This window comes from Telopea speciosissima, chromosome 2 (genome assembly GCF_018873765.1).
Source record: "Telopea speciosissima isolate NSW1024214 ecotype Mountain lineage chromosome 2, Tspe_v1, whole genome shotgun sequence".
Taxonomy (NCBI): domain Eukaryota; kingdom Viridiplantae; phylum Streptophyta; class Magnoliopsida; order Proteales; family Proteaceae; genus Telopea; species Telopea speciosissima.
Window position 1 is genome coordinate 69,565,741 of NC_057917.1, and position 21,049 is coordinate 69,586,789.

Below are 21,049 nucleotides of genomic sequence, written 5' to 3' on the forward strand. Positions count from 1 at the left end.
CATTCCACCAGGCTTCTCTGATGACAGGACCAAGGGCAAGGTCTGTAAATTGAAGCATGCCCTTTATGGGTTGAAGCAGTCACCTAGAGCCTGGTTTGGCAAATTTCACAAGGCTATGATTTCAGCAGGTTATAAGCAGAGCAATGCTGATTACCCTTTGTTTATCAGACGAGTTGATGACAAGGTAACTCTTCTCATAGTCTATGTGGATGGTATTGTGGTCACTGGTAATGATGATGATGCTATCAAGAATTTGAAGCTCTTCCTTGGCCGTGAGTTTGAGGTAAAAGATCTCGGGCCTCTAAAATATTTTCTAAGGATAGAAGTTGCTCGATCTTCGAAGGGCATCTTTCTCTCTCAAAGAAAATATATCCTTGATCTATTGACTGAGACTGGACTGCTAGGTTGTCATCCTTCAGATACTCCTATGGAAGTTACTATAAGACTTAAGGAGAAAGAGGGTGAACCTGTTGACAAGGATTGTTACCAGCCATTAGTGGACAAACTAATCTACCTCTATCACACACGACCTGACATAGCCGTTGCTGTAAGTTTGGTGAGCCAGTTTATGCATGATCCCTATTCCTCTCACATGGAGGCAGTCCGACGTATTTTGTGATATTTGAAGTCTGCTCCAGGAAAAGGAATCCTTCTCTCTCCCAATGGTCACCTGAAGATTGAAGCTTACAATGATGCAGATTGGGCTGGTTCCACTAACAGAAAATCTATCTCTGGCTATTATTCCTTTGTGGGTGAAAACCTTGTCACATGGCGTAACAAAAAGCAGAATGTTGTGGCAAGGTCCAATGCTGAAGCCGAATTTCGTGCGATGGCACAAGGAATTTGTGAACTTCTATGGCTTAGAGGATTGTTGCAGGATATTGGTGTTGCTGCCCATCTTCCCATGATGCTTTATCACAATAAAGCCGCCGTCACAATAAAGCCGCCATTAACATTGCTTATAACCCTGTCCAGCATGATCGTACTAAGCACATAGAGGTTAACCGACATTTCATCAAGGAGAAGCTTGAAGCCGGACTCATTTGTGTTCCCTTTGTGAAGTCTGTTGATCAACTGGCTAATGTGTTCACTAAGGTTCTAAGTGGCAAAATGTTTCTTCCAATCTTTAGTCAAGTTGGGCATGCATGATATATATGTCCAACTTGAGAGGGAGTGTTGGATTATATGGGCCAGAATACTGTGGGGGTATTCTAGACTTTTTCCCCTTTTATTATGTCTTTTATTATGTCTCTCTTGTATGTGGTTTAGTCCCACATTGCTCATGTAACTATGTTCTCAGTTTTATTATGATTATAAATAGATGTGCTTGGGATGACAATTAATCATCCAAGCATTATTCTCCAATAGTGTTTTGTTAACACTATACAATACCTAAAAAAGTATCGACTGTATAGGGTCGATACATGACCTGATATGGTTAATATTTAACAATGCACTAGATATATCTCTTATACATACTTCGAGAACTTGAGATCAATCGCCGAGTTTCTCGGATTTTTGAAATCCCGAGACGAGATTGCCTGCGAGTCTCAAAAGTGCAATATCTCGGCGAGATCTCACCTCGGATCTCGCTGTGGATCTCGGTTTCGACCCTTTTTTTACCCCACCTACCACTTAAATACCTTACCTAACTTGCCAAAACTCGACATATCTCGGAGAGATCTCGGATCTCGGGTCCATATCTCGGGTTGACCCAAAGTTGAGGCTTCGAGTTGGGAAAAAAAAATGCACCAACTCGGCAAGATCTCGACTCTTCTCGGTTTTTCCAAGAGCCGAGTTGGTACCGAGACCCAAGTTTTAGTACCTTGCTTTATATATTATATAACTCAATCGATGACTCAAAACACTTACCAAGGGTTACTGTAAGGCATTGTAATCAATTTTATTTTGGCAAAATCAACCTGATTCCTTGTTTCTACAGGCAAAAGCAACTCTCGTAGTGTTGATTTCATCATCATTTGGTAATTAAACAACCTGCAATCAAGGATCAAAACCAGATTTGCACAAGAACTGTTTTCTATCAAAACTTTGATTTTTTTTGCTCAAATATTGATTTTTTAGTATCTCTTTTTTGCAATGGATCACTAGATTAGTGAAAAACAACATGAACGATTGCATCAAACTAGGTGTGCATCTAAACCCTAAATCTTCCCCAACTGAAAATGAAATTTTTTTTTTTGTATTCACACAAAAAACTTATCTTTTATACATAATCAATTGATTGCACTTCAACCTTAGACCAAAATCCAATGATAGAGAAATGAGATGAGCTCCTCCCTCCTTCCTTCGCCGGGCACCTCCACCTCCCCCACCACCACTCTTAGCTCCTCCATCATCTCCCCCACCAGCACCACCATCCCCAGTATTCCTCCCACCCCATCAGCCAACACCTCCTTCACCTCCACCACCAACACCCAAACCTCCTCCATCCCACCGCCACTACTCCCTTCTCCTCCACCTCCTCCCCCTCCCCCTTCCACCTCCACCACCACCAACTCCACCCCCCTGGACCAATTTCTTGGTCTTCCCTGCTTTCTCACCCTTATTCTTCCAACCATCCCGACCTCTCCCTCCACTTTGTTAAACCTCCCCGTCATGATGGTGCTTCTTACGCCCTTTGTCCCAAAGAATCGCTTCTCTCCTAAAATTTCCAAATGGCGCTCATGCCTTATGGGTCACTTCCTCGGAAAGAGACCATCGTTCAACACCATCAAAGCCTCCCTAACTAAGCAATGGAGAGCTCAAAGTTCGTTGATATCTTCCCGCCGACGGTGTCTTTGTCTTAAGTTCTTCTCGGAGGATACCATGCTGCGAGCTTTAGATGGTGCTCCTCGCTTGTTGCCCTTACCAATCTTCCTTCGGCAGTGGAATCCCTACATCCCGCTCCACAAGGTCGACTTCACTCCATTCCTTGTGGATTGACGCTTCGGTCTTCCATTCCATTATCGGAGTAAAGAATGTTTAAGCAGGATCGGTTCGGTCTTGGGATACCCTCTCTCTGTGATGCCCGTACTCTCAAAATGGACCGATTATCTTTCGCAAGAATGTGCATCGATGTCCCTGCTGATAAGCCTCCGCCTTTCTCCATCACCATCGTCGAAGAAGATGGGTTTAGTTTTGAACAACCTGTCAAGTTTGATTGGATTCCACCTCACCGCATTCTACTCGCAAAGTCTTTGAGCATCATTCTGTGATGCCTAGCAAGCTACTCGTTGTTGATGCAGCTCCTGAAGTTGTTCCATCTTCTCCGATTCATGGTGTCACCGTCTCACACATCTCCGGCATCTCTCCTTCCACTGAAGATCATATTGGCACCTCGGCTCCCGCACCCCCTTCTTCTGTTCATGTTCAAGCTGCCGTCATCGCTGTTGGAGCTGCTCCTTCCCCCTCAGATCTTGCTGCCAACATCTCAAGCTTCGTGTCACCTTCGGCCCAAGATGTTGTCGCTGCCCCTTCGACTCAAGATGCTGTCGCTACTCAAGTTGTTGTCGTTGCTCCCTCGCCATCGCCTGTAGCTACGCCTGTAGCCGCTCCATCGCCTCAAGCTCCTGAAGATCTCTCTACGGCTGGTCATCAACCTGTCGCTGCAAGCTACCCTGCTCCTCCTCTGCCTTCAAGAATATCCAGGTCCCCTAGCAGAGGAAGGGCAAAAGTGTGCCACCACCATCGACGTCGCCGCCGCCGCCGAGCACCCCAAGTCTTTGCCTCTCCGTCTCACAAAGATGGCACCTCGGTTCCTATGCCTGTAGCATCTCTGTCGCCTGCTCCCATCGCTGGCTCCTCAATCCTTGGCCAAGCAAGTATGGCTCCTCAAGCCCCAGCTTCGTCCGAGGATGCCTCCATCGGGTCGTCAACGACTGCTGCTACAATCTCTTCTTCAGCTTTTGCCCTGAGCTTGCTGGATAACAGTTCACGCAACACTGGTTTCACTAATTTGGCAATGGATTCTCGTGGGAGTTCCTCTGCTATCCTGGATGCATCGAAGTTGAGAGCTCTACACTCGCTGCCTTCCACTGTCACTGGTCAGTCCAGAAATCTGACCCTCAGGAGTTCTTCTCTCGATGGGTGTGATGCTCCTTTGCGAGGTAGTATAACGGACCCTTTTAACACCTTTTCCCATGCTACCCCTTTGACCTCTTTTTCCAGATCTGATGATGCAGATTCATCACCAAATAGGGCTTGTTTCATTAGAAATAAGTCTAGGGTTGGGTTACATACATGTTGGGCCTTTGATCCCATGAGTTTCTAATGTAATAGGCCACTTTTCTGGGCCTAAAATAGGGGTACATAGGTTGCATACGGGATTAGCCCAATACTTAATTTTTATTGTGTTTTTTTACTTGAACCAGTTTAAATTGGTTGCATCCAATTGGTTCAATTGGTCTAATTTAAGTGAAGTGATCCTATTGGCTAAGAGGTTCTTATATCCTATTGGCTACTAGGGAATCTTCTTTATTTTAAGTAGTTTAAGTTGTTTTTAAGTCATTAGGACTCTATTTCAGTTTCCTAGTCAGTTTAAGTTAGCTAATAGGTTAAGGATTGGGTTAGGCCATTCCTTTTTAGTGCCTAAGTCTAATTTTGAGTCTTTTATATAAGGTTCTAAGGGGGCCATATATTGAAGACGAATTTGATTAATAAAAATTAGCTTCATGCTTGCTGCCTTTGTTGCTGCCTTTGCTCCATCGTGAGTGTGCCTTGTGAGTAATATCAAGGTTGAAGGGATTGGTGGACTCCGATCGACTCCTTGCATCTTATAGATCGGGAGGTCTTTCTTCTTATTCAATCGAGCTTCTTCAAGCTGCTGCTGCTGCTGCCTTTGAAGGAGATCAAACTAGTAAGTAGTCTTAGTTTTTTACATATATCCTTCCCCTCTTCATCCTCTAACCTAATCCACACCCCCTCCATCCATCAAACCCTAATTTCCATTAAACCTCCAACTCCTACCTCAACTAGGACTCCCTCATAACTACAGATCTGGCCATCAATTTCGAACCATACTACCAGCCTATATTCTCCACACCTCTCCCTACACTCGACCTTAAACACAGCCCTTAGTCTCCACTACAACCCCTCCATTTCCCCACTCCATTAAACCTAAAATCTGCAACTCAATTCTGTCCAGAATTGCAGAATTTTAAAACCTTCCCAAATCCTATTATTTTTATACCATATTGACCCCCCTAGACCTGCCCATTAATACCCTATAAACCCCTTTCCCAATATCCAACCCAAACCCTAGGAATTGACCTAAATCCTATTGGCTGTCCATTCGAACCAGCAGCCCCTTTTGTTGTTTGATCTTGTTGTTTGGCTCCTAGTAGGTCTCCTACCTATCTAGGACTACATTATCTGAGCTGCCCCCCCCCCCCCCTTCTACCTAACCCCCCTGGGCCCACATCCAGCCTAATTCCCTCTTCACCCTTGCTCTCTTTAAACCATCACCTTAACCCGGCCCAGAACCCATCCAAACCATCTGCTCTTAACCGAATACCATCTTTCTTTAATTACAATCTTCCAATTCTACCCCCTCCAGCTCACTTAAACCACAACTTTACCACTAACCTTGACCCTTCGACCTCCACCCTCCATTCTAGAACCATTCTCCACACAACCCGACCCAGCTCCTGGCCCACCCAATCCACGGCCCACTTTCCTGCCACCTCTAAGTTGAGATTTAGGTGATGGATGTAAGGTAAGAAAGAAGAAGAAGTTAGAAGAAGATGAAGAAATGGAGAGGAAGAGAATTCGGTGGAAAAGTTGTGTTAGAGAGAATGTCTCTCACACACCTACATTACTTCACTAATGAGAATAGAACAAATTACATACTCCTCCCTAGGGAGGTAAAAGGGAAAAAAGAGAATTACAACATGAGGCAACTAGTAAACTAACTAGTCCCTAAAATACCCTTACAACATATAAACTCTAACACTCCCCCTCAAGCTGGAGAATAAATATCATGCATTCCCAGCTTGCATAATAGGGTACCAAACTGGAGAGAAGAAAGCCCCTTGGTAAAGATGTCCGCCAATTGATCACCTGTCTTCACAAAAGGAGTGCAAATACAGCCGAAGTCTATTTTCTCCTTGATGAAATGCCGGTCCACTTCAATGTGCTTAGTTCTATCGTGTTGTACCGGATTGTGAGCAATGCTTATAGCTGCCTTGTTGTCACAATAGAGCAGCATAGGATCATTTACAGCAAACCCTAACTCCCGAACTAATCGCTTCACCATATAAGTTCACAAACTCCATGTGCCATTGCCCTAAGTGCCTGCTGACTTTGGATCTAGCTACAACAGGTTGTTTCTTGCTTCTCCATGTAACCAAATTACCACCAACAAATGTGCAATAACCGAAGTAGATCTTCTGTCTGAGATGGATCCAACCCAATCAGCATCTGTAAAGCCCTCTATCCTCAGGTGATCATGCCTGGCATACAATAGTCCATTCCCTGGGGAGGACTTCAAGTATCTAAGTATACGGTATACAGCATCCAAGTGCCCACACTTGGGGGCATGCATAAACCGACTCACAACTCCCACTGCATAAGAAATATCGGGCGAGTCATAGACAGGTAGATGAGTTTCCCCACTAATCTACGGTACTTCCTGCATCAACAAGAGGGGACCACAATCTTCTCCTAGTTTGTGATTTTGCTCAATAGGAGAGCTCATTGGTTTGCAGCCCAACATCCTTGTCTCTTTTAACAAGTCAAGAACAAACTTCCTTTGACATATGTTGATGCCTTTCTTGGACCGTGACACTTCAATTCCCAAAAAATACCTCAAGGGACCCAAATCTTTAATCTCAAACTGTTGAGCCAAGTAGGACTTGATCTAGCTAACTCAACACTGTCATTACCAGATACAATAATGTCATCAACATAGACTATAAGGGCTGTAATGGTACCATTACCACGCCAAGTAAATAAGGTATGGTCAGCTTGACTTTGAGAGTATCCATTCTTGAGAATAGCTGCGAACCTCTCAAACCATGCTTTTGAAGATTGTTTGAGACCATATAAAGCCTTTTTTAGGAGACACACCTTGCCTTCAGCTGAAGGGAACTTAAAGCCAGGAGGAGGCTGCATGTATACTTCCTCCTCTAAGTCACCATGGAGGAACGCCTTCTTCACATCCAACTGGAATAGGGGCCAATCCCTATTGGCTGCCAATGATAAGAGAACCCGAATAGAATTGTGTTTAGCTACAGGAGCTAATGTCTCCTGATAATCAATCCCATACACTTGACTATAACCTTTGGCTACCAATCTTGCTTTGTACCTCTCAACTGCACCATCAGACCTATACTTGATTGTATAAACCCACCTGCATCCGACTGGGACTCTTCCCCTAGGAAGATCTACTAATTTCCAAGTACCATTCTTCTCAAGAGCCATCATTTCCTCAGACATGGCTTGCTTCCACTTTGGGTCAGACATAGCTTCAGTGAGATTCCTGGGAATGGAATCAGAAGAAAGAGCAACAGTGAAAGCAAGACTTGTGGGAGAGAGAGCATTATAGGAAACAAACTGGGAAATAGGGTTAGTACAAGCTCTCTTTCCTTTTCTAACAGCAATCGGAAGGTCTAAATCAGAGGGAGGAGGAGGGATATCACCTGAATGAGGTCGGTGGAGCTCGGGATGAGGATCAAAGAGGGCTCTCGCAGGTCTTACTGTCTGTATTATGCAAGCCTTCACCTCTTTTGTATGTAATGTGGTAATCTTTCGATTACCAAAACCATTTTCAACAACAACAGCCCTTTGTTTCATTGCTAGCATCATTACTGAATGAGTATCAGTATCAACAACAGCCCCTTCTTTGTGTTTCCCAATATCAAGCAGAAACGGAGAAGTAGGCAAAGGTGGATAGAAAGGGATAGAAGCAGCCTCTTCATTTCCACTATTCTCCCCCTGAAGAGGATGATGAGAAGAAGTAAAGAAAGGAATAGATTCAAAGAAGGTAACATCTTTGGAGAGAAATGTCCTCCTGGAAGAAGGATGGTAGCACTTATACCCCTTGGTAAAGGAGGAGTATCCAAGAAAAATACATTTGAGTGCTTTGGGGTCAAGCTTGGTCCGAGCACATTTATTGACATGGACATAGCAGACACACCCAAACACCTTAGGAGGAAGAGAGAAAGCAGAAGTCTGAGGAGACAACAAGTCTATAAGGGATTTGGAGCCAAGAAGTTTAGAGGGCATACGATTGATTAAAAAGGCAGCAGTAAGAAGGGATACAGACCAAAAAGTCTTAGGAACATGCATGCCAAACAGAAGACTCCTAGTGATTTCCAACAGATGGCGATCTTTCCTTTCTGCCACCCCATTTCGTTGAGGGGTGTCAACACAAGCAACTTGATGGATAATGCCATGATCAGTAAAAAACTGTTGAAGCCCCCAATACATATACCCCCCCTTTATCAGAACGAACAATTTGAATGCGAGCATAAAACTGGGTACAATTAAGCTGATAAAAATTTTTAAAAGCATCATAAACATCACTTTTTTGCTTCAGTAAGTAGGTCCAAGTGGATCTGGAATAGTCGTCAACAAAGGAAACAAAATAACGATAGCCAGATAGAGAAGTAGTGGGAGATGGTCCCCAAACATCAGAGTGCACAATATGGAAAGGAACATCAGATCTATGACCATGATAAGGATAAGGAGAACGACAATGTTTGGCAAATAAACAGGGTTCACACTTAAACACATGGGAAGAAGGAATGGAAGAAAACAGGTGGGGTAATTTGGCCCTCATAATACCAAAAGAAGGGTGACCCAAACGCGATGCCACAACATAACAGAATCAACATTACTATTGTCATTACGCCCACATACATATGATCGAGTCGTAAGACATGATGGACTCAGACAAGAAGGTAGAGCCCCTTTTCCTCACGGCCTCGCTAATTACCCTCTTTGTCACCAAATCTGAAAAACACAATGAGATGGAAAGAAAGTAACAGAGCAATTGAGGATTTGGTTAGATGGCTCACGAGATAGGAGATTAGTATGAAATTGAGGAACATGTAGAGAAGCAGTCAAGAGAGAGAGATGAAGTAACACGGACACTACCTTTACCGAGAAATGGAAGAATAGGAACCATCAAGAACTCTAACCTTTTCCGACCATAATAGGTAGAGTAAGAGTCATAACACCGAGATATGCCAGTCATATGATCGGTGGCTCCAGAGTCAATGACCCACATAGAGGTAGTAGAAGAGCCAAATGTAGAGGCCACCTGTAAAGTGGAAGGCCGGGCAAGACATGTCTGCCCCGTAGTCCATATGGAGGTCGCATAGGTGTATCCTCGTCAACAAGGTGTATGCTCTGGCTCCCCTCTCTTACGCGCACTGGTATACCGGGGAGATAACCATGAAGTGTCCAACATCTCTCTCGCGTATGTCCAAACTTCCCACAGTGGTCACAACGGAACCTATCTCTGTCATTTTCTTAGGTTGGACCCTGGCCTCTTCCACCAAGAGCTGACATAATGTAGGAATGAACAAAGAAAAGGAAATGATACTCAAATCCAATGGGGAGTATATTCTCAACCCAAAAAAAAAAAATTTCAAACACCTGGTAATTGCAGGTCCAAGTAGCAAAACCAAGCTAATACTTCAACAATATCCAATTCCACCATATGCTTCAAAGTGTAATGGCATCATACAACAACACGAGAGACTCAAACAACACACCTCACCAACACCTAGCAGCTGAAAGTATCACATACCATCTAGGTTAGTAGCCCCCTTCTTCACCAATAGCACCTTCTATCCATTATAAAACAACCCATAATCTTGAAACAATATAACTCAGCAAATAAAACCCATCAAATAGGTTCCATACAGTAGTATATCACAAAACAGTCATTATTTCAACAACTGGCAGCATTATAGAGCATCACAGTTTGGAGTAGCAGAAAAAGAGGACTAGATATCACCAGTGAGCCTATATAGGCTTGAAAGTAGACTCAAGCGACTCCACAGGACCTGATTTCATCTCCAACTGACCTTGGATGAAGGAGAAACAAGAAAAACTTACCTGAACAGTGCGGATTCTTAGCAGCAACATAAAAAGTGAGTTGCAGACCTTGGGCTTTCCTCCTTTGCAACCAATGTTTTGGGGGCTTGAAAGGGGACCCTAGGGCGACTCAATGGGCCAGGTCCAAGCTTCAACAAAGCCAAGATGAGGGAGAACAAGAGCTGTTTCAGAAAAAGGAACAGTAATTTCTCGGGTTACTATTCACAGAACAGTATTCTGGGTTGTCTTTCATTGATTTGGGCTTCAAACAGCCAAGTCTTTACATGAAGACCTATCTTAGTGCTTCCATAAACTTCATCAAGAGATATGGCATGATTTCTTCAAAGTTTTCACATATCAGCCTCTTCCTTGGAACCCCTTTGTAACCTAGGGTTCCAAAGAGAGGGAAAGGAGGAAGAGAGCTTGTAGGACGACTCTCAAACCATAAACGAAGGTTGCTCTGATACCAAGTTGAGATTTAGGTAATGGATGTAAGGTAAGAAAGAAGAAGAAGATAGAAGAAGATGAAGAAATGGAGAGGAAGAGAATTCGGTGGAAAAGTTGTGTTAGAGAGAATGTCTCTCACACACCTATATTACTTCACTAATGAGAATAGAACAAATTACATACTCCTCCCTAGGGAGGTAAAAGGGAAAAAAGAGAATTACAACATAAGGCAACTAGTAAACTAACTAGTCCCTAAAATACCCTTACAACATATAAACTCTAACACTCCACCCAGCCCATAGACAGGCCCTCCTCTCCCATTCTCTCTACCCTGACCCACTCCAACCACCCGTCCCACTTCCGAGGCCCACCTCTCCCTTGCACACCAACTCCCCACATCTGTCCCTACCCATCACCTTGCTTGACCTTGCCTTAAGCTTTTTTCATCCCTATAACCCCCTCTTCCACCCCCTTTGCTCTAACCCCCCCTCTCCCCTTTCCTTGTCATTTGTGTGCCATCCCCCCTTTAGATTTGGTCATCCCTCCCACCTCCCCTCCCCCTTGGTTTCAATGTTTGGCACCGAAGGTTCCCTGGCTGCATCTGTTATTGCCCGCCATCGCCCCACCCTAGCTTACTTCCGTAAGAGGTATAGAAGTGTCCCCCCTAGGTCATCGATGCCCTTCTCCCTCTAGTTTCCCATGTCGCGGTTTCTTTTGGAATGTCGGGGCCTCGATTCCCGGCCAAGCACCATGACATTAGAGCCCTCATTAAATCTTCTCACTCCTCCTTCGCCCTCTTGAAACTCATGTCTTGCAAGAGAATGCCTCTCGAATTGCTGCTTCTATTGCCCCCTCTTGGTCCTTCATCTCCAATTACAACCATTCTCTTAATGGAAGGATTTGGATCCTGTGGGACCCCTCCAAAATTCACATCTCCATCTCTCACTCCTCCCCCCAGCTCCTCCACCTTCTCCTCTCCCTCCCTAATTCCCCCATATCCTTCTATATCACTTTTGTCTATGCCTTCAATAGGGCTGTTGACCGCGTTTCTCTCTGGGATGACCTAGCTCTCATTAAAGCTGGGATTGGTCCCCTCCCTTGGGGAGTAGGAGGTGACTTCAACACTGTCAGATTCCAACCTGAGAAAATTGGTGGTCGCCCAATTGAGTTCCACAATGTCAAGCCTTTTAATGGCTGCATTGAGGACATTGGTATCGATGATCTCCGTTGGTCGGGCTCCCCCCTTAACTGGCACAATCGTTGAGGAGGCATCGAAAGAATTGCTTGCAAGTTAGATCGCTTCCTCACAAATGAAGCCTAGCTCACCTTATTTCCTCACTCCCATACCAATTTCCTGCTTCAAGGTCTCTCCGACCACAGTCCTTGTCATTTTCTCATCCAGCAGTATTCCTCCTTTGGCCCCAAACCCTTTAAATTCTTCGATATGTGGACTTCCCATCAGCTCTATCTCCCTACCATCCTCAAAGCTTGGAACTCCCCCGTCCACTGCACCTCCCTCCCCCTCGTGGCCTTCGCCAGGAAGCTCCGGCTCACCAAAGCTGAGCTCAAACTCTGAAGTTCTGCCACCTTTGAAAATCTCCCCTCCCGGGTCTCTTCTTGCTGCTCTGACCTTGCCTCTGTGCAATCTCGTTTGCAAGCGGATCCGCTTTGCCCTCTGCTAGTGGAGGAGGAGAGAAAGCTTTCGGATGAGCTCTTTTCCCTTTTCCCTAGAAGAAAGCTTTCTCCGCCAAAAATCCTGTACCAAATGGCTAGAGCTTGGTGATTCCAACTCGGCTTTCTTCCACCGCTCGTTGAAAGCCAGGCAAAGCTACAACTCCATCACCCTGCTCATTTCCCGTGATGGATCCCCTCTTTCCTCTGTCCTTGACATCAAAACCGAGGCCGCTTCCTTTTTCTCCTCTCTTCAACCCCCACCTCCTCCCTTCCTCCCCCCTCCCCCCCGGTCTCATTAACAAATTTGCCCCTTCCTCCTTGGCTAACTCTCTTCTTGCCATCCCTTCCGATGATGAGATTACTAAGGCAATCTTGTCCCATAAATCCGATAAGGCCCCGTGTCGTGATGGCTTGACATAGGATTCTTTCTTAGTTGTTGGGACCATCTCAAGGACGATCTAATCGAGCCATTTGACTTCTTCTTCAACCCTGACCACGGCTTGCCCGGTCGACCAAACCTTCCTCTGCCTCATCCCTAAGCATGATGGAGCCTCCTCTCTTTTCGACTTCAGACCTATTTCTCTCTGTAATCTTCTCTACAAGTTCATTGCCAAAATCCTGGCAAATAGGATCAAGTTTGTCATCCCTGCCTTGGTCAGCCCCAACAAATCTGCCTTCATAGAGGGTAGAAGCATTGCAGATAATATTATCCTTTGCTTAGAGATTGTGCGTGGATTTGACAAAAAATCCCACTCTCCTGCTGCCCTTATGAAGATAAACCTTCACAAAGCTTTTGATTCCCTCAGATGGGACTTCATCGATGATGTGCTCTCCCAGATGGGATTCCCCCCTGCTTTCATTCGCTGGGTCCATGCTTGCTTATCCACCCCCTCTTTCTCAGTTATTGTGAATGGCTCCCCGGCGGGGGTTTTCAAATCTAAAGTTGGTATTCGTCAGGGATGTCCTCTCTCTCCTTTTCCATTTTCTCTGGCCTTGGAAGTCCTTTCCAGGAGCATCCAAGCCAAAACCGATCTCCACCTCATCTCCCCAATTCCCAAATGCAAGCATCCGAACCTCACCCATTTGGCCTTTCTTGACGATCTTATGATCTTCTCAAGCTTCCCCCTCTTCCATCTACGAGATCATGGCTTCCCTTAACCTCTTCGAGAGTCTCTCGGCCTCCGCATTAATGTCCTTAAATCCAAACTCTTCCTCTCACGGTGTCTCGACCCTTGCCCGAGACTACCTCCTCCGAATCTCATTGGTTTTCTCTTGGCTCTCTTCCGGTGAAATGCAGGTCTTCCCCTTATCCCTGCTAGGCTCTCTAGTCATCATTGCACTCCCATGCTTGTGCAATATTCGCAAGCGTCTTCAGCTCTGGAAGGGTAGACTCCTATCCTATGCGGGTAGGCTTGAATGCATCAAATCGGTGCTTCAATCTTCTTATATCTATTGGTGCGGCATCTTTGCCCTTCCCAAAGCCACCATCAAAGCTATGGAAGCCCTTTTCTGTGCTTTCCTCTGGAAAGGAAAAGAATCCCATAGATTCCTCCACCCTCTCAGCTGGAAATCCATCTACCTCCCAAAATCCGAAGGAGGTCTGGGCATCCGCCGAATCCGTGATTCCAATACCTCAGGTATTTTGAAGCTTATTTGGAAAATCTCCTCTAAGCATGACTCCATTTGGGTCCATTGGGTCTACTCCCACTTCCTCAAGAATGACTCCATTTGGACTATATCCGTCCCTGCGGATTCTTCTTGGATCTGGCGCAAGATCCTTCTTCTCCGCCCCCTGGCCCTTAGAGCCATCTCCTCCTCCATCATGGATGGATCCTCCACCTCCCTTTGGCTTGACCCCTGGCATCCCTTTAGTGTCCTCTACAACTTCTTTGGAGCAGAACAATTTATTCCTCCGGCATTCCAAAGTCTGCTCCCCTCTCCTCCATCATTTTTCAGGGTTTTGGTCCCCCCCTCCCTACCCTACCCCCTCGCCCTCTCCTTGATCCGGAATTCCTCCCTACCCTTCCTCCCTCCCCCAGTGCTCACAGGACGAGTTATTTGGCTCCCCTCCACTAATGGCCTTTTCGACTTTAGATGCACGGAATCTAGTGAAAACCCAAGCCCCTCTTGTCTATGGCATAAGTTAGTGCGGTTGAAGGCCGCATCCCTCGTCATAGCTTCCTTGCTTGGAGAACCCTTAACCTTTGCCTCCCTACCCAAGCCTTCCTCTCCCGCATAGAATCCACGTCCCGCATCTTGCATCTTACATTTGGAATGGTTGGAAGACATTGACCACCTTTTTTTGCATGCCCCTTTACCTCTACCATTTGGAAAAAAGCCCTTTCGTTTATACGGCCTCGCATGTAGGAGACATCTCCCTTTCGCTCGAGAGTGGCTTTGGCTGGTGTGACTTACCTTGGATGCTCGATCGTGACACTATTGGCAAGCTTGTGTTTTGCGCTTCTCTTTACCACATTTGGATGGAGAGGAACCTTAGGAGATGGACCTCCAAATCTCGCTCTTTTGACTTGATTTGGAAAGTCATCTTCTGGGATGTCTCCACTAAGCTTACTTTTCTTCCTACCAAGGCTGTTTTGGACTCCCCAAGGAACAGGCATATTGTTGTGTCCTGGGGTTTAGATAGTGCTCTCTTAAGATCCCTCTCCCCCACTTAATTGGGCCTGGGATCTGCTCTACCGCCCCTCCCCCCCCCCCCGTGTTTCCCTCTTTGTACATTCCCCCCCCTTTTTTTCGGTTCTCTTCTCCTTTTCGCCCCCCTTGGGCTTTGGTAATATAATTTTTTATTCACCAAAAAAAAATTTGATTGCACTTGTCTCGTCATACTTTGTTCTCCTCTTTATGCATGAAATATTCAACATATTAGTTATTTATAATATTTTATGCTTCAAAACTGTATTTTGCATGTATCCTAAACATCTCCATGTGTATCTTTAGTGTAGCTTGCATCTATACGATACGATACAATATGATGACTCGGAAAATCACCTTTCCAATACGATACCCGATACTTCACACCTTGATTCCCATGCATTTCTAATAGTACGTAGGCATGGTGTTTGATGAAATGCCTAAACTAGTTTGAGCTTGTAATTGGGACATTCTTGTTGTCCATTTGCTTGTAATCATTGTTGCTGCAGAGAGGGTGCTTGGTAGAGGGGCTGTAAACCCTTTATGGTGGGTGCCACATAAAGTTAGGGGTGGATGCTCCCTTGTAGTTGTAGCTACATATATCAGAGATTGTAGCTCCTTGTGGTGGGTGCCACTAAATATTGTATCGTGCATAATATTGGGGTAGGATTTGGGTTGTAGCCCAAGCTACCATTTGCACCGTGGATGTAAGCACACTACCGAACCACGCATACTGTCTTGTGGCTTGCACTGTCCTGTGATTCTATGCATATCAGTGAAGTGCTCTGCAGGATGGGATGTATGGGAATGATTGGTAGACCTGCCACATGGTTGTGAGTGAACGTGGTAGTGGGGTATGTGCATGTGAATGGGTGTTGTGATGTGGGTATACGTCTGAGGGATTGTGACGCCACGAGTGAGTTGAGGAAACGAACGAGTTGGGACAGTTTTTGGACACCATTCATTCACCCCCCCCCCTCAATGGCCATTTAGTTCAACATGAACCTCTTAGGATTAACCATCAACAATCCCAAATATCAAGTATTAAGAGGATATCAAACTCTGAAAACGGATCTGGCGGACCGTACAGAACTAGATTTAGTGTCAACAAATATACCATAACAGGAATGGACTTTGGGTGCTAGAACATAGGGTCTGGGTAGCCTAGAGGAGAGCAACTTACACCTGAATATTGCACCAAACAGACTTGTGAGGGTGTGTTGGAAGTCAAATTAGTTCAGCCCAGCAGTACCGCAAGCTGCAGGAAAAATAAAAAGTGTAGGCAGAATAATAACAGGAAAGGAAGAGATAAGGATATGGAGAGAGGTATGGAGAGAACACACCTGGAGGAGTAGATCTAGAGTAGACAGAAAAGAACAATAAAACTCACAACAGCAGCCCACGGCAGCATAAAAATCCCAAAAAATAACTTCATTCATTTTAATCTCATCGTATTTAAAGAAAATAATCCATTCTAATCATAACCTACTTTGGAGAAAGAGTTTGAATGAAACTCAACTCCTTGACTCAATCCACCAACTGCTAAACAAGAAAACCATATTAATAAATAGAATGACAAATAACACAGCTAACTGCATCACTAAATATATGCAGAAACCCAATCACTCATGCTTAAAAACAAGTTGGAAAAGATTTTCCCAAAAAGCATGAACCAGACAAGGTGCAGAGAGAGAGAGAGACCTGTCGTTCTGTCATTTGCAGAAAAGCAATAGCATAATACACCAACTCTTTGACATTTCTCGCTATGACCTACAATAATCAATTGTCAAGACATGATTTTAATTTGATGCATCATGCATCTTGATATGAAAACAAGGAAACATGAGAAAGCAATAAGCAGAAGCAGGAACAAATTAAAACAGTACTCACCGTTACCAATTTGAAGTTGCCCACAATGGTCAATAAAAATTCAAACAACTGTAGATTAAGGATGAATGTAAGAATACATCAATGAGGAACTAAATTGATACATTATATATATATATATCAATTAGCAATTGAGGATGAAATCAAATAACCAGTTTACTGAGATCCAGAAAACTGATAAAGAATCAAAACAATTAGCATCAATTAGATAGGTAACATAGCATCTGAGTCACACAGCAAGTTTAGTCTGATCATAGAAATTGAAAAAGAAACAAGGCAAAAACTACGAGGTCAATTACATGCTAAATAACTCTCAATTGTCATAGAACACCTCCTAGGTTCTACAGGTCTCTTACATTAGAAGAAAACAATTAATACATTAGGGTTTCATTTTCCAGGTGCACATTAGGTTGACTAAATGATAACGAGCCATTTCATTTTCCAAGTACACAGTCTTACCTCCGCTTCGCAAAAGAGGCTGTTTCCCAACTCGAACCCGCAACCACTAGGTCGCAATGGAGCAACCTTACTGTTGCGCCGAGGTCTGCCCTCTAGAAACAAATCAAAAAGTAAACTAACCAAAAAGAAACTGACCTAACCAAGACTGGATTTATAGTAACCTAATCCAGCCCAACTATTAATATAATCATTAGAATACAGAAATAAAATCCAAACAGAACCTGGCATAAACAGGAACACATGAACAGTACACATGCTAGGTCTAAACCACAGAATTGGTTTACGATTGAACCAGACCAACCCAAACCAGGAACTGGTTTCTTGTTTCTGGCTACTGCATCACATATCTTGGGACAAAGGTTGTTCTTTGTCTAAAGCTTCCAGAACTTATCAAAAAATAAGCAAGTGACCCATTTACAATGACTTCCTAATGTAGCCTAGGTAGGACAAAGCCCTCTAGGAACCAGGGGAAACAGGATTATGTAATAGGGCTGGCCGAATGGACAGATTTAGGTAATTAGGTTAAAAACTAGGCTTAGGGTTAGGGTTTCGAACTAGGGTTTATTTGGTATTGAAGTGCAGGTTTCTAGAAGTCTAATGGTATAAGTTGGATCAAATTTGGATGAGGTTGGAAACCTAGGGTTTCGGGTAGGATGCCTTAAGAAAATGGACTGTTTGTGAGATCTAGGGTTTAGGGGCAGATTTTAGGAAAGGGGCTTATAGGGTTTTAATATGCAGGTTTAGGGGATCCTACTGATGTAAAGAGGTTAGGGTTTGGATAGGTTTTCAAATTCTGTTGTAGGGGGCAGAACTAAGTTGCAGGTTTAATGGAGGTCTAATGTTGATGGGAGAAGGGTATAGATCAGGTTTATATAGGAGAAAACAAAGTGCAGCAGGTTAACTTACTGTAATGCAGAGATAAGGCAGCAGCTTGAAGATTGATAGAGCCTCCTGACCTTCACAGTGCAAGGAGTCGCAGGAATCCACCCACCCTTCACCACCTTGAATCCACAAGGATGCAAGCTCGCAGAGGAGCAGAGGCAGCAGCACGCAGGCAGCAGTTTGAGATTGAAACAAGAGTTTTTTTATGCAGAAAATTAGTGGGGGAGCCTGCCCACGATTGGTGTATTTATAGTAATAAGAGGGGCCAAAAAGGGCCTTACAAAATAGTCAGATCTGGATTAGAAATCCCAGATCTGAGTCCTAGTCCTAATCCTAGTCACAATATGACTAAAAACAAAGTCTTAAAAGAAATACAAAAGATGCTCTAAGAGCCAATAAAAATAAAACAAAAAACAACCAATAAGAATGAGTCACTTAAATTGGACCAGTGGTTGGACCGGTTCAATATAAGAGCTCTAAAAAAAAACTAAGTATAGAAAAGGCTCCAACGAAATAGCCTAGTTAAGGCTTCTTCTTCTTTCTCATGCTTGGACCTGCATCACTTCCCAAGTCCATCAATGCCCAACTCATGGTTTCTTTATTTAATCCAAAGCAAAATATCATCATCCCATTAATTGTTCTTCTACTCCTGAATGGACGAAATGACAACCATACATATATACATACTAGCAAAGGATTTTTCTTCTTACAAAAAGACACCTTCATTTAATAATTCTATCCGCAGTAGTTTAAACACATAACCATACCTCTCCTCTCTCCCTCCTTTAGAAAAATAACCGAAGAAGTCTCCTTTTTCCTTACCCCCACCCCACCCCACCCCCAAAAAAAATGAAGGATCCATTAGTGTCAAGCACACAAGCTTGTGTCCATCACATGGCCCAAAAAATAAAAAGAGTGTGTCCTTAATGCAACAAGGATTCAACTTTCCATTGACATTCTTCATCATTGTGTATATCAATCAGATGGACAATTTTATAGTTTTCACACTTTTCTGAGTAGAGAAATATATGCATCCTAAAAGACTATACCTGAATGACAAAGGACTCAAGACCTTTTTCTGCACCATCCGAGTCATAACCTCCCAGATAAGGATCATCTGTACCTTGAACTGATGATGCCTCATATACTTTTAAAGATGATATAAATGTTTGCCACAAAGGTGTCACAATAACTGCAGCAATGTAGGATATCATTGAGCCTTACATTAATCACTGAAAACACCAATGATAAGATCCAGAAATTATGCAAGATTTACCCATCAAAATTTTTAATTCAAGAATCAGACCTAATGTTACTTTGGAGGGGGGGGGGGGAGGGGAAGGCATACCAGAAAACTCTGCTTCTGTAAGGCTGGGGAAATTCTGCACAAACTGATTCAAGCATTTCAAAACCTGACAGTGGTAACCCGAGATATCAGAGATTAATCAACTATATATTTAACTTACTCTAATGAGCCAAGCAAGTAGCCACATAATGATGAAAGTTTTTAAAGGCACAAATTTACCTCCATCCTGATGCTCCAATCATCAAGATCCTCAAACCTCACTGGAGATTGTAAGATGATGGAGAACTGATCTATCCATGATTTGAGCATTGGTAGAATCAAATCACTAGTTTCTGCCTGATCAAATAGTTATCAACCAAGTAATTTAAAATTAGACCAAACCTTCTAATCCAACAAAAAAGTACCAGAGCTGCATTCCAATAAGGCAGTATCAGAAATACCTTATATACACCACTCATTGCCCCAAGAATGGAAGTGCAAGAGTGAACTATTGAAAGGGCTTTTGCACGCAAATGTTTATCATAGATCTACATTAAAAAAAATTCAACATTATGCATATGTGCCAAAAGAGAAAGATTAAAAGAAAAAGAAAAAAACAGAAGTATCAGGATTAAGTGAATACATGAGATGAATCAGAATTAAGTGACTAGATGTGGTGAAAATGATAAGACAGAATTCCTTTTCAGTAAAACAGAAATGGAAAAAGATCGTAGAGTGCCATAGGTTGAAACAGCTGATAACATAGTCATGATATTGTTGCCAGGTGTTCTATACAAGAGAACTTTTTATGATTATTAGAATTTACTACTTAGCCAAGAATACAGACGGAATAAAGTACAGGCAACAGCTCCCAAGGAAGCCATGGATAAGGAATACAATATAAAAGAACAAAAAAATAGAGGGCTTGAACTATAGATTTTTCAAATTTTGGATCAATTTTACAGATACCTAATATCAAATGGCAACTAAAAGATTAATATATTTCCCCAAAGATATTCAAAAGCATTAATGTCTAGAGACAGTATTTGCCTCTTATGCTTTTATGTTTAGAGTGTTTACAATTGTAACATGAAATAACAACATGAAATGTAAGGCCATAAGCTAACCTGGGGAGATGATACAATTGTATGCAAACAAGGGAACAAAACAGGCACTAACTTTGGCACCACTGTATCATCCAAATCACCAGAGAGAAGAGCCAAGCATCTTAGACCTCCACGAACTGCACAAATTTAGAACCTTTATTCAATTGAATAACAACAAATTTGTAAGACAGTCAAATGATCAAGCAGTAAGTCCAGTCAAACAACTCACATAGCTTCGGAAAAGATTTCCAGACAGAGCAATTTAAAATCTAACATAATTACCTCACAAAGAGCATGTTCAAATGTAAAGGAGAGAATGCATGCATTCTACTTTCTACTAGGTGCATACAACTCAAGGTATGGAGCACAAGCCAAAAAGATAATAGTTAAATTTTTTCCATGGAAATACACACTCAAGCCAACTCAACTCAGCTAAACCTTTTTCCCAACTAAATGGGGTCCGCTACATGGAGTCATGGACTATATTCTGCCAATAATACATGATTCACAAAATGTCCAATTCTAAGATAGTAAAAATTCCAAAATAATTTCTCAAGTCTTAACATTATGAAGAGAACTTAAGCTTGTAGACCTCCCCCCAACCCCAATTTTTATA

At 43.3% G+C, this 21,049-nt stretch overlaps 1 protein-coding gene across 4 annotated transcripts in view; it reads right to left on the minus strand.

Annotated features, from left to right (window-relative positions):
- The window catches only part of LOC122651684 (importin-9), a 55,802-nt gene that overhangs the window by 21,122 nt on the left and 13,631 nt on the right, over window positions 1–21,049 (minus strand). For all 4 annotated transcript variants that reach the window (XM_043845175.1, XM_043845174.1, XM_043845176.1 and 1 more), the window contains 7 exons: window positions 20,455–20,570; window positions 19,789–19,875; window positions 19,568–19,684; window positions 19,391–19,454; window positions 19,092–19,234; window positions 16,705–16,752; window positions 16,516–16,584 (listed from right to left, as the gene is read on the minus strand). In XM_043845175.1, the coding sequence (XP_043701110.1) occupies window positions 16,516–16,584; window positions 16,705–16,752; window positions 19,092–19,234; window positions 19,391–19,454; window positions 19,568–19,684; window positions 19,789–19,875; window positions 20,455–20,570 (644 nt within the window). The remainder of the gene's footprint in view (window positions 1–16,515; window positions 16,585–16,704; window positions 16,753–19,091; window positions 19,235–19,390; window positions 19,455–19,567; window positions 19,685–19,788; window positions 19,876–20,454; window positions 20,571–21,049) is intronic.